Source organism: Eumetopias jubatus, unplaced genomic scaffold, assembly GCF_037043125.1.
Source record: "Eumetopias jubatus isolate StellerSeaLion01/CBP00866 unplaced genomic scaffold, mEumJub1_p1.0 scaffold_13, whole genome shotgun sequence".
Classification (NCBI taxonomy): Eukaryota; Metazoa; Chordata; class Mammalia; order Carnivora; family Otariidae; genus Eumetopias; species Eumetopias jubatus.
The window spans coordinates 18,423,915-18,440,778 of NW_028274819.1; the positions used below are offsets into that span (position 1 = coordinate 18,423,915).

Consider the following 16,864-nt stretch of genomic DNA (forward strand, 5'->3'; position numbering starts at 1 on the left):
GTCTCCCTCGTGACTGTGGGCCTCTGAAAGAAGGGGTCTTCATCGGGCTCTGTGTTTCCTCCCCTGAGAACTTGGCATGCACATAGCTGGTGCTCCAGAAATATTGCTGAATGAATGAGTGAATGAATGAATGAACAAATGAATGAGTGAGTGAGTGAGGCAAATAAGTGGCAGAATCAGAAATCAAGTCTGTTGGACTCCGAAGATTTCTCATTCACTTCATTTCACTGAGTGCAGGATTTAAGCTTCTCCGCCTGGCCTGCCTTGGGTCTGAAAGTGCCATTTCAGTGTCTCTTGCGGGGGCGGGGCTGGTGGTGTGCAGGGGATGCAGGTTTTCTCCCTGTTAAGGAGAGGAATGGAGGCTCAGAGGGGTTCTGTGGGAGATGTTTAGGGACAAGCCCAAAGGCTGTATGGTTTGGCGGAGGTGGAGGGGGGCAATGGGCAGACAGACCACAGGGCTGATTTGAAGTCAGGAAATGGAGATCTTCCACTAACAGGCTGTGTGATGGCTCGGGGCCTCCTCATCCTCCCTTGTAAGGTGGGGGGTGGCCCAGTGTGGTCCCTGAGCTCTCGGGCTTCTTGCTGGGAGGGAGGGGAGAGTTTGGGAGGCTATACCTACTTCTCTGGCCAGCCCCCTTTCCCCTGGAAGGCGTCAGGATCTTGGGCGCCTGGGTGTCTCAGTCAGTTAAGCGTCTGCCTTCAGCCAGGTCATGATCCCAGGGTCCTGGGATCAAGCCCCGCATCGGGCTCCCTGCTCAGCGGGGACTCTGCTTCTCCCTCTTACTCTGCCGCTTCTGTCTCTCTCTCTCTCTGTCAATTATTAAATAAAATCTTAAAAAACAAAAAAAACAGGGTGCCAGGATCTCCTCCAGCCATGGGGGGCCGAGCTTAGGGTTGAGACGTGGGCTGGGCCTGGAAGGGAGAAACTGGGAAACTTCCAGTGTCCTTGAGGAGCAGCTAACAGGGGGGTGTGAGTTCTGACTGAGGTCAAGACCCCCACCTCACCGTAGCAAATATCAGGAGGTGATGTTCCATGTTCAATCGGAAGTGGGCTTTTCGTGAGACAGTGGATGGGTTGGCACTGCTCAGAGGGATTATGTGATTGTGTTTACTATTGTCCCCAGCCCTGCGGGGAGGCCCCTAAGGCTCCTCCCTGGTAATTAGGACCTGCCTAGTCTGGAGAGTTGGAAGTGTCCTGTTTTACCTTAAAATATACCAGGTCTTACCAAGACTTCATTGGTTTTCGATACTCAATTCAAGGCCACACTGTCATGAAGCTTCCCCTGATGTTTTCAAGCAGAACTGACCACTTCTCCTTGGGGACCCCGCTGTGCCCAGGACGCAGGGCTCTTACCCTCTGGGTCCTGGAACAACTGACCACCGTCACCTGTCTCTGCCCTCCATAAGGTCACGACCAAGGGGAGGCGCTCCATGAATGGACACCCGAGTGAACCGAGGGCTGAGGGCATGAACAGATGCAAAGCCAGACACAGTATCAGGAGAGGACAAGGACAGGAATTTGGGGGTGTAGGCTGGGAGGTGGAGGGGACCTAGCCCCGGATAGAGTGACCTGAAGCCAGGACAAAGGCCCTAAGGGACACTGACTAGGGGACTTTCTTCTCTTTTTTCATTTTTTTGTGATAAAATATACACATAATGTAAAATTTACCATCTTAAAACTATTTTAATTAAGTATAATTAACACCCTATTTTTAAGTGCACAGTTCAGTGGTATTAAATATATTAATAATGTTGAACAACCATCCCTGCCATCCATCTCCAGAGCTTCTCTCATCTTGTAAAAGCAAAACTCTGTACCCGCTAACCACTAACTTCCCATCCCCCTCCCAGCTGCTGAAAACCACCATCTCCTTTCTGTCTCTGTGAACTTGACCACTCCAGGTACCTCGGATGAGGGGAGGTTTTTCTGTGACCGGCTTATTTCACTTATCAGCATGTCCTCAAGTTTCATCCATGTCGTAGCATAGGTCAGAATTTCCTTCCTTTTTAAGGCTGAATACTATTCCATTGTATGGAGAGACCACCGTTTGCTTATCCATTCACCTGCCATTTATTGGCTTGCTCCCATGTGTTAGCTATTGTCAGTGGCTTTCTTATCATTCCCTTTTTTTTTTTGGCTACAAGGAAACCTCCCTCATTCATACCACTTGCAAGAAAGCCGAAATTGTAGCGGCCTCAAAAAATAAAGTACTTCTTTTACCTTTAAGTTCCAGCGGTAACTTGACCTCGGCTAACAAAATATGCCTCCTACAGGTCTTGGAAACGCTGCTAGAAAAATCACGTGCTCCAACTGGGTCACCCGTCGCTTCCGTGGAAGGGAGGGTTTCCAGAGGGCTGGGGAAGCAAGGTTCGTCCCCAGAGGTGGCATCTGCCTTGCGATTTTAAATTAACATACAACATGTTATCAATTTCGGGTCTACCACATAATGGTTTGGTACTGGGAGATGTTGAGAAATGATCACCACAGTTAAGTCTCACCAGCATCTGTCACCTTCCCTAGTTACAATAAGTTTTTCCCCTTGGGATGAGAACTTCTGAGATCTACTCTCTTAGCAACTTTCAAATATACGATACAGCATTGTCCACATCTTCTTTTTAAAAACTTTATTTGGGGCACCGTTTCCGACTTAGAGAAAAGTTACAAGCAGAGTACCAAAACTTCCCGAATTCCCATTGCACCAAGTCCCCAAATGTTAATGTCTTACCGTGTCTGTGTTCTTCTCAATCCCTCTTGCAGGCTCTCTGGGTGTACATGCCTGTGCTGATTTATATGCACACACACACACCTGTTGTGTCCTTCTGCACTGTTTAAGAGTGAGTTGCACACACACACACCTCCTTCCTCTGAATCCTTCAGTATTTAGCAGAGAACGAATGCAAAACAAAACTCAGTGCTGGGGGGGAGAATTAATGGGGTGCAAGCTGGGGGATGGAGGAGACCCCAAAACCGAGGTCCCGAGAAAAGGCATGGGTCCCCACTGGAGGTCCCAGATGTTCGAGGGAGTTCTATCAGTGCCTGTGCTGAAGGCGGGACATACTGGGGCTGCTGTAGAGGCAGCTGAGAGGAGCAGCTTCCTGGGACTCTGGGTCTTGTTCCTTCGTCTTGACCCTGTCTCCCAGCTGCCCTGTCCCAGCCCCGCAGAGAAAATGCCCCAGGCTGGAGGTTTGAACCTTAGCTCTGCTTCCAACCCCTCATAGGTTCTTACACAAGCTATTTACTCCCACCAGCCTCAGTTTCCATCCTGGGCCTGGGTCAAGCCCAAGGCCCTGTCACTGGCTTTTAGGGAGAGCGCGCTGCTGGTTTCTTTTCCTTCCTTGGCTCTGGGAAGCCCCCTCCATCCTCTGGGCCAGAAGAAGACCACCCCCCAGCCCATGTGGGAAGAACGGAGAGAGCTTCTGTGTTGGGGGGTAGAGCGATGGTGGAGGGACCGCAGGGCTCCTTCGCAAGCAGCTGGAGGACCCGGGATTCCCCAGGGTCTCCACGAAGGGAGGCGACTTTGGGGAATAAACTGCCACTCCGTGGCTGGGGACATTCAATGAGTCCTTTCTCTCCGAGCCTCAGTTTGCCCGTCCGTGGAGTGAGGATGCTCAAGAGAGCCACTATGTGGGAATTTTGAGGGGGCTGAAATCAGTCAAGAATGTGAAAACCCCCAGAACTGGAGGAGGAATGAGCTCTGTCGGGAAGGACAGGGACCCATCTCATTCATCTCTGTGCCCCTTGGGGTGCTAGGACAGTGGCAGACACATAGTAAGGCTGGATAGCTGCTCGTCTGGCCAACCCTCCCAGGTCGGGCCTTGGTCTTCAAGCCGACTTCTAGAAACCTCATCAAGGCTTGGGGCCCTGGGGGACCACCTTCCACCCTGAGGAACTTCACTGGGACTGCAGTGCCTCCTGGTGGCAAGATGAGCAACTGCAGTCTTGATCCTGGCCAGCAGGGGAGTGGGGCTCTAGAACCTTCCAGCAGGCAGGGGACCGGGGACCTCGCCTTGTGGTTGAGCATCGTGTCCCCTGGTGACTCCTCCTCAGTTGTGGCTTCCCACAGGGACTGTGCCCCTCCATAACCCCTTCCCCACTCCCTGAGAGGGAGTCAGGCAATACTTATTGAAATGAGGACACAGAGAAGCCAGAAGTTCTGTGCAGGACCACAGAGGCAGCAGGGCTGCCTCTGGTCCTGTATGCCCTGCCCCGTGGCTAGGTGGGTTTTTGAGCCTTCACTCCCACCCCGCTGCCACAGCCACCCCAGCGTGAGCCGAGGGACCAAGGCCCACCTGGGTCTGGAGCCCAGCCCCGTGGCCTGGTCCCTTCCCTGCAGGTGCCCTGGGTCACCCCCCAGCAGGACATACAGAGCTCCCAAAGGCAGAAGGAGCCCAGGCCCGGCCCAGGCCCCCAGCGGTGCATCAGGGACGCCCTGCTCTGAACCGCTCACACACTCGAGTGGGGGACAGGCCCCGACAGGAGCACTTGAAAGCAAGGAGTTCAGTATTCAAGAGGTAAGCCCAGCCCCGGGGTCAGGGAGCGAGAAGGGGCATCCCCACACAGAACCCTGGGACTCCAGTAAGAGCAATCCACAGAAGAAAGAACCTAAACAAATGAAAGATTCAACTTTGCAAGTAATAAAAATGTAAATTCAAACAAGATCTCACTTCATTTATCATACTGGCAAAGATTTTTTAGCACGCTAGGACAGCCCTGGTCCTGGAGCCGGCAGGCACGCTGGCAGCTGAGGGGAGTGTCCCGGCTCTGGAAGGCAGTTTGGCCGTGTTTATCAGAGACCTGCAAATGTGAACATGATGTAATCCAGTTTTTCTAGTTCTTGGAGCTTCTTCTAACGTAATCACCGTGATGTATGAAGGATTTAACTACGAGGATGTTCGTCACGGGGCTGTTATCACTTCAAACGATCAGAAACCCGGGTGCCCAGCAGTAGGGGATCGGACCAACCACAGAGTTGGTCCTTGTGGTGGAATCATACGCAGCCATTAACAATGGTGTGATGGAAGAATCGAGAACAGCATGGAAAGATGTCCAGGATAGAGTGTTAGGTTAAAAAAAAAGAAGTGTAAGAAAAAATGTGTCCCTGCGGGTGTGTGTTTATGTGTGAGTGTTCTTCTCTTGGCTTATCTTCACTTAGCTGATTGATTTTTAACCTTTTTCCATGTGGAACGTAGACAGTTATTAAATTCGTGTGGCACTCTGGGGGAGTGAAAGCAGCTCTGTGGGACTAGAAGCGAGGTGGAGGGTGGGAGGGTATGAGTCTATGAAGCAGCCAGGGGTCTGGGATCGTGAATGCCACAGTAAGCCTGATTTGTAGGGTTGGCAGATTTAGGAGAAAAAAAAAAAAAAACCCTAACAATAAACCCAGAATGCTCAGTTAAATTAGAATTTCAAATAAACAATGAATAATTTGAACTGTCAGTATTTCCCATGCAATCTTTAGGACATACTTATACTAAAAATTATTCATTGTTTCTCTGAAATTCTAATTTAACTGAGCACCCTGTGTTTTATTTGGCAATCCCCGTGAGAGCTCTGGGAACCAGTGAAAGCCTTTAGGGAAGGTCGCGATACAATCAGATGCATGTGTCTGGTTGTATTTGAGGGTAGTGGGCCTGAAGGCAGAGAAACCCTTTAGGAGGTGAACTTAAGCCTGTGTCTGGAAGCCTCCAGTACCTAAGAGAACTCAGAGTCATAAGGGGCCCCGTTTGTGAGGACAGCGGCCAATCCCCACCCCAAAAGGGCCTTTCTCTGAAGCATCCCTACCCTTCCTCCACCCCACCCCTGTTGGTGCTCATCTCCCACCTCCCAAAACTTCACAGCAGAGTCCAGCACCCTACCAAAGCAGTCATCTTTCGGGATTCTAATCGCTGCTTTCAAATAGTATTTTAAAATGATAAAAGCAGTTCTTGTTCGTGGTAGGACAAATAGAAAATTAATTCAGACCAGGAAAAAAAAAAAAAGGAACAAAAATCAACCCATATACCTGTATTCCCACCTCCAGAAACTTCTAGAATTTTCTAAGGACAGATACTCCACTTCTTTTTTAAGATGAGATTTACTTACTATAACATGCGAACATCCTTCCAGATACTAAAATGCTATCCTTTTATAATACCGGTTTCATTCATTTGTTCATCGAATGTTTATTGAACACCTACTGCCTGCCAGCCACAATAGCAGGTGTTAGACAGGGGTAGGCAAAGCAAACATATTCAGATATACTCCCCGTTTTGTGGAAGGCAGAGAGAGACAATAAACAAAAGGGAAAAAAATCCGTAATAAATACATAATAATGTGTGCTAAAGGCCAAGAAAGCAACAGTTTGCAGAATAACGAATATCAGGAAGGATCTTCTATTTATGGAAAGATCCTTTATTTAACCAATCTCCTATTACTGGATATTTTGGTTATTTTTGGTTTTTCTCTATAATAATGCCCTAATGAGCTTTCTCTCTAGCAAATTCTTTGTGCCCATCCGTAATGATTCCTTTAGGATAAATTCCTGGAAGTGGGATTTCCGGGTGAAGACATACAAACTTTTTATTGGTGTTTCTGTAACATATAGAAGTGCAATTTTGTATTTTCTCTATAGTTTATGTGTCTTTCACTTTTAAAATAACGAGCTGCAAAATTAAAATTTGGGGGGGGTATAGTTTTATGAATCTTACATCCCTGTGCAGATTCATGTACTCACACCTCAGCCCTTTCTGCTCCAGCCCTCCCCCTCCCCAGCCCCTGGCAGCGGGTGATCTGTTCTCCATCCTCTGCTGCTGTCTTTCCCAGGATGTCCTCTGATAAATAAGCGGAGTCATACTTGTGTAAATTTTGAGTCTGGCGTCTTTTAAGAACCATAACGCTGCTTTTGAGAGTTATTCGTGCCACTGTGTAATAGCTCATTCCTTTCATCTCTGAGTCCTATCCCCTCGCATGGCAGTTCCAGTTTGCTTTTCCATTCACCTGTTAGAGAACATTTGGGTTGTTTCCAGTTTGGGGTGATTCTGGCCAAAGCCGCCATAAGCATTTGCATGCAGGTTCGGCGTTTCTCCCCTGAAAACCAGTCTTCATGTCTTCCGGGCCAATGCCTCGCAGTGGCGTTGCTGGGTCACGTGGGGAGTGTAGGTTTGATTATAGAACTGCTGCTCTGTTTGCCCACCAGCGACGTGGGAGACTTTCCGTGGCTCCGTGTCCTGGTCATCACCTGGCGCCGTCCGGGTTTTCACTTCCGTGGCAGTCGGTGCGTGGGGCTATCTCACGGGGGTCCTAGTTGAAATTTCCCGGCTGGATAATCCGTCCAGAGGGTTTTTCATGCTTTTTTTGCCCCCTGAGGGTCTTTTCGGGTGAGGTGTCTGTTTAGATGTTTTGCCCACTTTTTTTTCCTCCTTTCGCATTACTATTAACTAAATCCCACCCTTTATTCAGAGGTCACTAGTTTTTTTTCCCGGATGTCCTTTTACTGTTCCAGGACCCGATCCAGCACACTGCATGTGGTCCGCAGGTCTCCTTAGCCTCCCGTGGTCTGTGCCAGTGTCTCGGACTTTGTGTTTTAAGAGGCATGTTTAAAGCTTGCGTGGGTGAGCAGGGGTGCCCACGTCACCTGTGGGTGGCCGGCCTGAGCCCCCGAGTTTCTCCCTCCCACTCTCCCCTGCAGATCGGCAGCTCCCCGAGGGCAGGGACCCGGTCTGCCTCCACTGCGTGAGACCACATCTGCTAAAATGTCTCCCCAGTTACTGCTGCCCCTTCGGCATTAGTTATGGGCCCGGAGCTAAACCAGGGACGTCCAGGCTGAGCTCTGCACAGAGCCCAGGGGCAGAGGAGGTGGGCCGGGGCCGTGATCAATGGCTAACCTTTCACCTTCGCCCCTACCCCCACACGACTGTTTGGACAGCAGTGGGTTTAGTCGGTGCCCTTTAAATAGCATGAAAGGGCCTCATGCTGGCCTGTTTTGTTTAAGGAGATTACATCGGTGCTGTGCACTCTGCCACAGGGTGTGCAAGCCGGCTCACCCGAGAACAGAGCGAGTGGCGTGTCCCCCACAAAGCAGATGTTTGGAGGAAAAATAGATGTAATCAAAACCATGGAGGATACAATTACTCAGACCCCTTAGACACACACTCTGTATGCACGGGCCCATGCACAACTATACACACACACCCCTCCCATGTCCGTACTCACCTACGTGTACCTGCAAAGTCACGCTCGCTCGCACAAATCCCCAGACCCAGCAGCACACATCCTACTCGTGGGCCTGCACTCGGCCCCGCAGGCCTGCTCGCTCCGCAGACTGTCTGCAGGCAACCACACATGTGTTCCGCACACCCATTCACAACTGCAGGCTTGTGCGCCATGCCTGCGGGCGCACATCCGGGCACACAGAAGGAATGCACATGCACAGGCCTCCGGCACCCTCCCCGCTTCAGAAGTGCACACGCTTGAAATCACAGTCATAAAAAAAAAAAAAAAAAAACAAGAAAAAATCACAGTCACCTTCGGAAATCTCTCAAGGGCTTTTGTATCAAAAAAAAAAAAAGGTTAGACTACGTTAGAGTGACGTCATTGGGTTGAGCCAGGACAACAAGCAGAAGGGAAGGGAAGGAAGAAAGGTTTTCCATTGCTTGTATTTCTCGGAGTTCAGGCAGAGGTTGGAGGCCCTTCTGTGGCTCCTGATTCGGAATATGTGCTCGAACCAAATGCTTCTACTTCACCAGAAGTCGTTGCTGGAAATACCTACCTGGGGTGGTTTGAAGGGCGTGCCACCCCATCATGGCTGCCATTGCGTGCAGACCTTTGGAGGGGCAGCCATTGATCGCTCTGGGTGTTTTCTGTACGCGCATTGCTTCATTCCTCTGGGTCGTCTGGGATTTATATCCACCTCAGGACATTCTGTTGGGAAGCTGCAGATCAGGATGACATTATCTTGGGCCCCGGAGACCGGGACAGAGCCCTCTCAGGGGCCCCTCCGCACTGTGGAAGGGGCATCGGCATGGGGCCAGTCCATAGGGAAGGAGGGGCAGGGGGGAAGCCAGAGATGCAAGCAGGTGGCCTGGCCCAGGGGGGCTCTGTTGCTGCTCAGCCTCGGGAGGCACAGGGCTCTCGTCCCTGAAGAAGCCTGGCCTAGAAGCAGGGCAAGCTCAGGGTCTCCCAGGGGCCTTGACCCCACTGCAGCTTCATGGTGGGTGTGGAGCTGGCTCCCGGCAGATCCTGGGCTGGGTTCCCTGGACGTTTACATTCTAGAGCCCCTTCCAGGAATCCCATCCCTTTCCTTCTCCGTCTGCTTCCCTGATGCTCCCTGTTCCCTCCTGCCCCACATGGAGATGTCCTTCGCTGTCTGTGTTGGTCCTGTCTCCTTCGGCCATCTCATCTCCCCCTCCTGCTTCCGCTGCCAACAATTCACTCGTGAATGTGAGCCTTTGCCTCAGGTATCCTAGCCACCTGTCTCCTCCTTGTCTAGCGGGATGAATTGTTCACTCGTGGGTTCAACAAACACTTTCTGCAGGCAGCTCCAGAGCACGTAGCTGGCACACGGTGGGCACGCGAAGGTAGCTGCCCAGAGTGAGAGCTCAGCAGTATTTGGTTATTAGAAATTGTTTGCTTATTCTTCAGCAACTTTTCACTGCACATCTGCCATCTGCCCCATCTTGGGCTAAGCCCAGGGTCTGTGACATGAGGTTCCAGCCCTCGGGGAACTGATGTGCTATAGGAGGAAATGGACACTCAGGGCTTGATTATATACTAGTCAGAAACATAGGCAGTAATTGGAGAGGCTGAGCAGAGGACAGAGGGGTCTGTATGGTTGTCGCAGTCTGGGAGGACTTCCTGGAGGGGCTGGTGTTTGACGGGATCTTGCAGGTCAGCTGGAAAGGAAGGCATTCCAGGCAGGTGGCCGGAGGTGCAGGTGAGGGAGACCAAGGGGGTCAGTGGTAACGGGTTTGCTCAAGAGTATTTCATCATGAGTTGCGGGCTCCTGTGTTTCCAGCGGCTGTCTTGTCGAGGAGGGCAGTGGCAGGGCGAGCTGGATCCTGACCAAGCACCCAGGCCTCGGGCCACCCACCTGATTTTCCACCCAGCTCCTCAGGATCGTTCGGTTGGAGAGCAAACTGCTGGCTTTGCCCAGGGCCCAGCACCATCACGCAGCCCGTCTCTGGCAGCCCCCCTTTGTCAGTCTCATTAAACTTGGGGCCACCTAAGGAACAGCAGTGGGAACCCCAGCTGTTGAGACAGGAGGACAGAAGACTCTGGGAGGTATGGTGGCCGTCTCAGAGAAGGACCCTGGAGACTTGGAACCAGGACCAGTGAGCCATACCTCTAAGACACAGACGTGGGCTGGAGCTCAGGGAGCTCTCTGTCCCCACAGGTCACGTGGCCCCACTTGCTGGAGAAGCTGCAGGGTGGAAGGAGTTTGAAATAGACCCCCCCCCACCCCAAGTCTGGGATCCTTGGACTGAGCACCTGTGAGAATCTTGGCTTGTCATTCTGACCAGTCGGCCACGGGACCTTGGGGGATCTAAATTAGAGACCCAGCCTCCCCAATTTAAAGTGTCTCAATTAGAGACCCAGCCTCTCGATTTAAAGTGTCTCAATTAGAGACCCAGCCTCTCGATTTAAAGCAAAATGATCAGTAATGAAGACTGAGATGGCAAGGCTCTCTTCCCTCTTCTTGGAGGAGCCAGAAACATCAGTTTGCCAGAATTCCTTCCGTCTCTAAGGCTTCCCAGTTGGCCGACGTTTGCCTGGACACAGACCGGTCCTCATCCTGCTCCCTCCTGCTCGCCGCTCCAGATCCTAAGGGAAGGCCTCGGTGGTGACTGGGGCAGGAGGGACACTCCACTGGGCCGAGGCGGTGACACTGCCTGCTCTCCCCACTCCAGAAGGGGCACAGCTGCTCCAGCTGCAGAGGAGACTCTGGGATGTGAGAAGAGTCATCTGCGGTCACGGGCAGATCATGGTAGAGCTAGGACCAAGAGCAGATCTCCCAACTCTTGGTCCGGTGGTCTTTGCGCACCCCGTGCTGACTCCCCATTTCTCCCCCACTCGCTCGGTCTCAGTGGGTGGCTGGAGGTTTGAGAAACTGGATTCTAACTCCTTGCCATAGAAGACTGGATGTTCTGCTGCCTCCCCACTGGCTAAGCCTAGAACTAGGTCAGCACTGAGGGGCTTCCCTCCTCATCCTCAGAGGCTGGTCCTCCTGCCCCCAGGAACAAAGCAGGACTCCTTGATTTTGTGTGCTTCTTGCCTTCTTCTGCCCCTACCCCTCTCTCCCTGGGAAGAGGCCCCAAGCGCACAGGGTAGGAATAGAGGACAGAGCTGGGGGCTAGAGGCCGTGCTTTGTCACTAACTAGCACACATTTCCTGCTCTCTCTGGTGTGAGTTTCCCCCCAGTTAAAACTCGGAGCTTGGGCTCGTCCCTACAACCCTCGGTCTCTGCAACACGGAGCTCCCCGTGCAGGCCAGCCCCTATTGCTATGCGGGGTGGTCCCAATCCCAGGCCGGATGCCAGAGGACACTCCAAGGGTCCATGGGGTCATGGGATGGGGCCCAGAGATCAGTGCAGGGGCAGGAGGGGCAGGGGCTGCCCCCCAGTCTGGCCTCCAGGAAATTGCATAACAGAGATGTTTATTTTTGGTGAGGCTGGGTGGGATTTCTTCTCTTAAAAAAAAACCCGAAAACATAAAACTTGTTTGTCTGCCAGCAAGATAAATATCTTTGCTGAAAGCTCTTGGCCCGGCTGCCATCTGCAGTTTGCATAACGTTGTCACTGAAGCCGCGGCGGTCTGCGTGTGCCCAGGGCTCACGTGGGTGTCCTGCACGTGGCCCCTCCTGATGCCTCGTGCATGTCCGCCCGCTCCAGGCACTCACCTCCACCCCCTTTGTCGGGGCATGGAGAGAGACGTGGGGATGGCAGGCAGCTGTCCCTTGCGCCTTCCCAGGGTACACGCAAAGCTAGGGAGGAGAGCGAGCCCAAGGCCTCAGCCACCAGGGTCCGGACGGAGCCGGGAGACCTGAGCCAGCGGCATCGTCCCGACACTTCACGCCCGCCGCGTGGACCTGTTCCCAGAGGAGGTGCTCACACCAAACATGCGTCAGAGCTTGGATGTGTGCAAGCCTTCTCCAGGGCTCCCCGGAAGCCTTATTAATAATCGTCGGTACATTACCGCACGGGCCGGGGAGGGCGGCGCAGAGAAGGGCTCACACCGGTCTCCCGACACCAGGCCAGGGCCTGCACCTGCTCCTGCACCCAGATGCTCTGGGGAGAGCCTGCCCGCTGGGAAGACTTCTCCGGGGTCAGCGTCCTCTGCTGCTCGGAAGTCCATACTGGAACTGGGTATACCAATACGGGCAGAAACCTACGGAGCCGGCGCTGTGCTAAGGGCTTTGCCTGTTGGCCTCCTTAATCCCGCAGTATGCCAGGAGGAAGAGCCCACAAGTATCTTCGTCCCCATTTTATATAGTGGGGAAACTGAGGCACAAAGAGGTTAAGTGAACTGTCCCAAGTACACAGCCAGAGCGAGGTACATGTGGGAGTCATACCCTCCTCCACTAGCTCCAGAGTCCACGTTCTAACCTTGACTCTGAGGCAAGTGTGTCTGCCCAGGGTGCTAACTGGGCCATTTGGGTATGGACAGGTCACTCCCTGCCCCACTCTCCCCCTGCTGGCCTCCACCTCCTCAGCCCTCACTTACACAGATCCACTGGTCCTTTCCAGCTCCGGGCATCTAGGAATCAATCAGTGGAGCCCCATCCTGGCAGATGGCGGTGGCTGTGGGCCCAGGCCTCGAGCTTAGTGTGAGTCTAGTGGGGCACACACGGCAGCATCCTGGGGACACAGGCGCCCGCCTTGCTTCCTTAGTAAATGTGCCCCTTGCCTGGAGCAGGCCACACCCTGCGTGGACAGTAGGTGAAACCTGTGGAGGGTGAAGGGCGTGACCCCTCATGCTGGATTCTTCGGGGCGGCGTGGGGGGATCTCCTCAGCTCCTGCTGAGCCCGAACAGGACCAGGCCTGGATAGGAAGGGCGTTCCTGTCTGCCTTGATGCTGGCCTCCTCTTTCCCCTGCCCTGTTGGGCCAGACATGGCTGCTGAATTAGCTTTCCCTTCCCCTGGGTGCCTGAGGCACTGGGTCAGGATTCCTGATGTCCAAAGCAGAAGTTCTGACAAAGGGGATCCTTCTAGGAGGAGGAGCCCGGGATCAGTGGGGACGGGGATTAAGGGTCCAAGAGATCAGATTGACTGATCCAGAGTTGTACTACGTCAGTGGTAAAAGGCCTCCTTTCTGAGATTATGGCAACGAGGCTCAGAGAGGGAAATGGACTTGCCCAAGGTCACACAGCATGTTAATGGCAAGGCAGGACCAGAACCGGGGCCTCCTGCCCTCGCATCCAGTGTGATGCTGACAGTGGAATGGCAGGGGAGGGCTCTCCCTGTCCTTCCCTCCTCTCTTCCTCGGTTCAGTCATTGTTCTCTGCCGTTGTTTCCTCCCCCTTCAGCCAAAGAGAGCTCCCTGGGTGAGCCGGAGTTGCCGCCAGACTCTGACACCGTGGGGATGGACAGCAGCTACCTCAGTGTGAAGGAGGCTGGAGTGAAGGCGCCCCAGGACCGGGCCAGTGCCGAGCTGCCCAGCCCGCTGGAGAAGGTTGACTCCGAGAGCAACAAGGGCAAGAAGCGGAGGAACCGAACCACCTTCACCAGCTACCAGTTGGAGGAGCTGGAGAAGGTCTTCCAGAAGACCCACTACCCCGACGTGTATGCCCGGGAGCAGCTGGCCATGAGGACAGACCTCACCGAGGCCCGCGTGCAGGTCAGTGAGGGCGCCTGGGGAGAGGCTGGGAGAGCAGGGCCTGCCCTCGGGCTGGTGGCCAAAGCTGGGACTGCCTGACTGTGCCTCAGCTGCACCAGGGCTTTCTTCACTTCAGTCCAAGGACAGCCTGCCCCACACACCCCTGCTCCAAACAGGGCCAGTCTGCTTTTATCCACCTGACTATCAGGCCTCCTGCTCTGGCGGGAGCAGGGGCAGAAGAAGGAGGGTCCCCTGTTAGCTGTATTCCTGGGCTCTGTGTGCTGTGAGTGTCCTGGCCCTTTCACAAAGGAGATGACTCGTCTACTGCCCTCGAAGGCCTGTCTCTTAGGAAGGAAACAGGATAGACCTAAAGACATCCACAGCAGTCCAATGGGCAGAAAGAGAGAACAACCCGGCTCTTCTTTCTGCCCAGGATAGCTGGCTCCTCCATCTTTCAGCTCCCAAATCAATATACCTCCTTTGTGAAGTCTTCCTGACCACCGTGGCTAAAGCAGTAGCCCCCTGCCACTATCCAGCCACCAGAACACCCAACCCAACACAACATAACCCAAACCAACACAGCCAACCCAACACAGTCAACCCAACCCAACACGGCTCAGCACAACCCAACAGAACCCAACCCAATATAACATAACCCAAACCAACAAAGCCAACCCAGCACAACCCAACACAGCCCAAACAACACAGTCAACCCAACCCAACATGGCTCAACACAACCCAACAGAACCCATCCCAAGGCAGCATAACCCAAACCAACACAGCCAAACCAACACAACCCAACACAACTCAAGCAACACAGTCAACCCAACCCAACACAGTTCAACATAACCCAAAAGAACCCAACCCAACACAACATAACCCAAAGCAACACAGCCAACCCAACACAACCCAACACAGCCCCAACAACACAGTCAACCCAACCCAACACGGCTCAACACAACCCAACAGAACCCAACCCAATGCAACATAACCCAAACCAACACAGCCAACACAACACAACACAACTCATCCCAAACCAACATAACACAACACAAGCAAATCAGGTCACCCTCTTCCTGTCCCGTTTTTTCTTCTTTATGGAATATATGACTGGCTTAAATTATTTTGTCTGTCTCCTCTCACTATAATGTGAGTTCTTTGAAGACAGGTACTGTCTGATTGTTCATCACTATATTCCTTCCAATTAGAGAAGGCTGAACTCAGAGCAACAAGGGCAAAAAATAAATATTTGTAGATTGGTGGACCTCCTTTGTCCAGAGAGGTGTGTCCTCCCTCCTCGCATGAAGTTACAGCAAGAAAAGAACCAGAGAGGAAGCAAAGACCTTTGAGTACCCAAAACACAGGAGACAAAATCCATGCACTAAAGCTCAGGCTTCAGCTTCACACAAATAAATGTCATGCTCAGTCTACTTTTCCACCCCAGAGCATGTGAGGAATGGCAAATAAAGTGCTGTCAGATAGCGGTTTTTCCCCCTCCAGTGGGGTGAGGGAAGTCAACAGCTTGAGAGCAAAGAGCAATTCTTGGCTTTTTTTTTTTTTTTTTTTTTAAAGCAACACAGCTCAGCTGGGCTAAGCTCAGCTCAGAAGGGGGTTCAGGGCCAGGACAGAGCCTTCGGTTATCCGCAGTTCCCTAGGGCGCCCCCTGCTGCCTCACTTCACTAAGGAACCTTCAGCGGAGCATTCCTAAGGCATCAGTCACAACCATGTTCTGTGTAACAAGGCAGAGCTTCTGTAACATCGTCCAGAAACGTTTTCATTCAAAATGGATCATGCGAGAAAGGACCAGCAATTACCATAAATATGCAGCCGTCCAGAAAGTGCAGGTACCCAGAGTAAACAGTCGGATTGTTTGGCCACAAGTTCCCGGGGTCCGGCTGCCCCTCTTATTCCTGCCCAGTGCCTGGTGAACGGTTGGGGAAGGAAGGCAGGGCAGGTGAGGCTTTCCTGTCATTCCACAAGCATTCACACACCAACTGTCTTATTTGCATCAGGATAGGCCGCCATGTGACCTCCTGGGCCTCAGAGTCTGGACAGGAACCCCAGAACCTGGCCTCGGCCCAGCCCCTGGATTGGGAGGAACTGAAGGAGCTGGTGGAGAAGGGGGCGGCAGGTTATGGGACATTCCTGTAGGCACCTTGTTCATGTGGGATCGACTGATCCATCCTCTGCACAGTGTGTGTGTGTGTGTGTGTGTGTGTGTGTGTGTGTGTGTGTGTGTTCCTTACAAGTGCATGGGAGTGCCCGGGAGTAGAATTCACTTAGTATCAAAAGAAGGATGGCTCTTCTAAGACAAATCATGGAAATGACACTGGGCCATAGAGAACATTTTTCAGGTGCCATCGCACAGCCAAAGCAGAATGTTCCCTCTGCGTGTGCACACACACCCATTTATGCCTGCTTCCAAAATAGAGTTGAGGCAGCTACAATTAAAGACTGACTTGTTAGTTTCATCTAAAAACAAGAACGGTGCCATGAAATAGGCAGGTAATTACGTCAAACATCTAGGTTAATAATCATAGTTGCCACTGGGCACAAATTTCAACCCTGAGCTTCCTGGCAGCCAAGGCAGAAAGGGAAACGCTGATGTGTTTGCATATCTTCTCATCTAAGGGAAGGATCATAGGAATATAGACCATTAGTGCTGGAAAGGATCATCTAGCTGGTCCTCTCATTTGATAATAAGTAGGAGGAGGCCCACAGGTGGGACATGGTCACCTGTGGTCAGGTGACTCAGGAGCAGTGACTCAGGGGCAGGGCCAAGACTAGAATCCAGGACTCCAGAGCTCCAGCCCAGTGTTTCTTTTACTTTAGTTGGCTCTGCCAGGACATGGGCCATATTGTTCTGAGACTTTTCTTTGTATAAAGGCAGCAGGGTGGGTGGGATCTCCATGTGCGTCAGACCTCTGGATCGAGCCTGGCAGTGCCCCGAGGTTTGGGGGGAGTGGCGGTGGAAGCCCCTGCCTGCCCCTGCTGGGTTTGTTCAGGGCCCGTACTCAGCTGGTGGGAGGCCAGGTGCCTGGCGTAGAGTGGCACTGGGGACAGGGAGGGGGTGGG

General features: G+C 52.7%; 1 protein-coding gene across 1 annotated transcript in view; it reads left to right on the forward strand.

Annotated features, from left to right (window-relative positions):
- The window catches only part of ALX4 (ALX homeobox 4), a 39,802-nt gene that overhangs the window by 16,954 nt on the left and 5,984 nt on the right, over window positions 1-16,864 (forward strand). Inside the window, exon 2 of the mRNA XM_028111074.2 lies at window positions 13,500-13,810. Within this exon, the coding sequence (XP_027966875.2) occupies window positions 13,500-13,810 (311 nt within the window). The remainder of the gene's footprint in view (window positions 1-13,499; window positions 13,811-16,864) is intronic.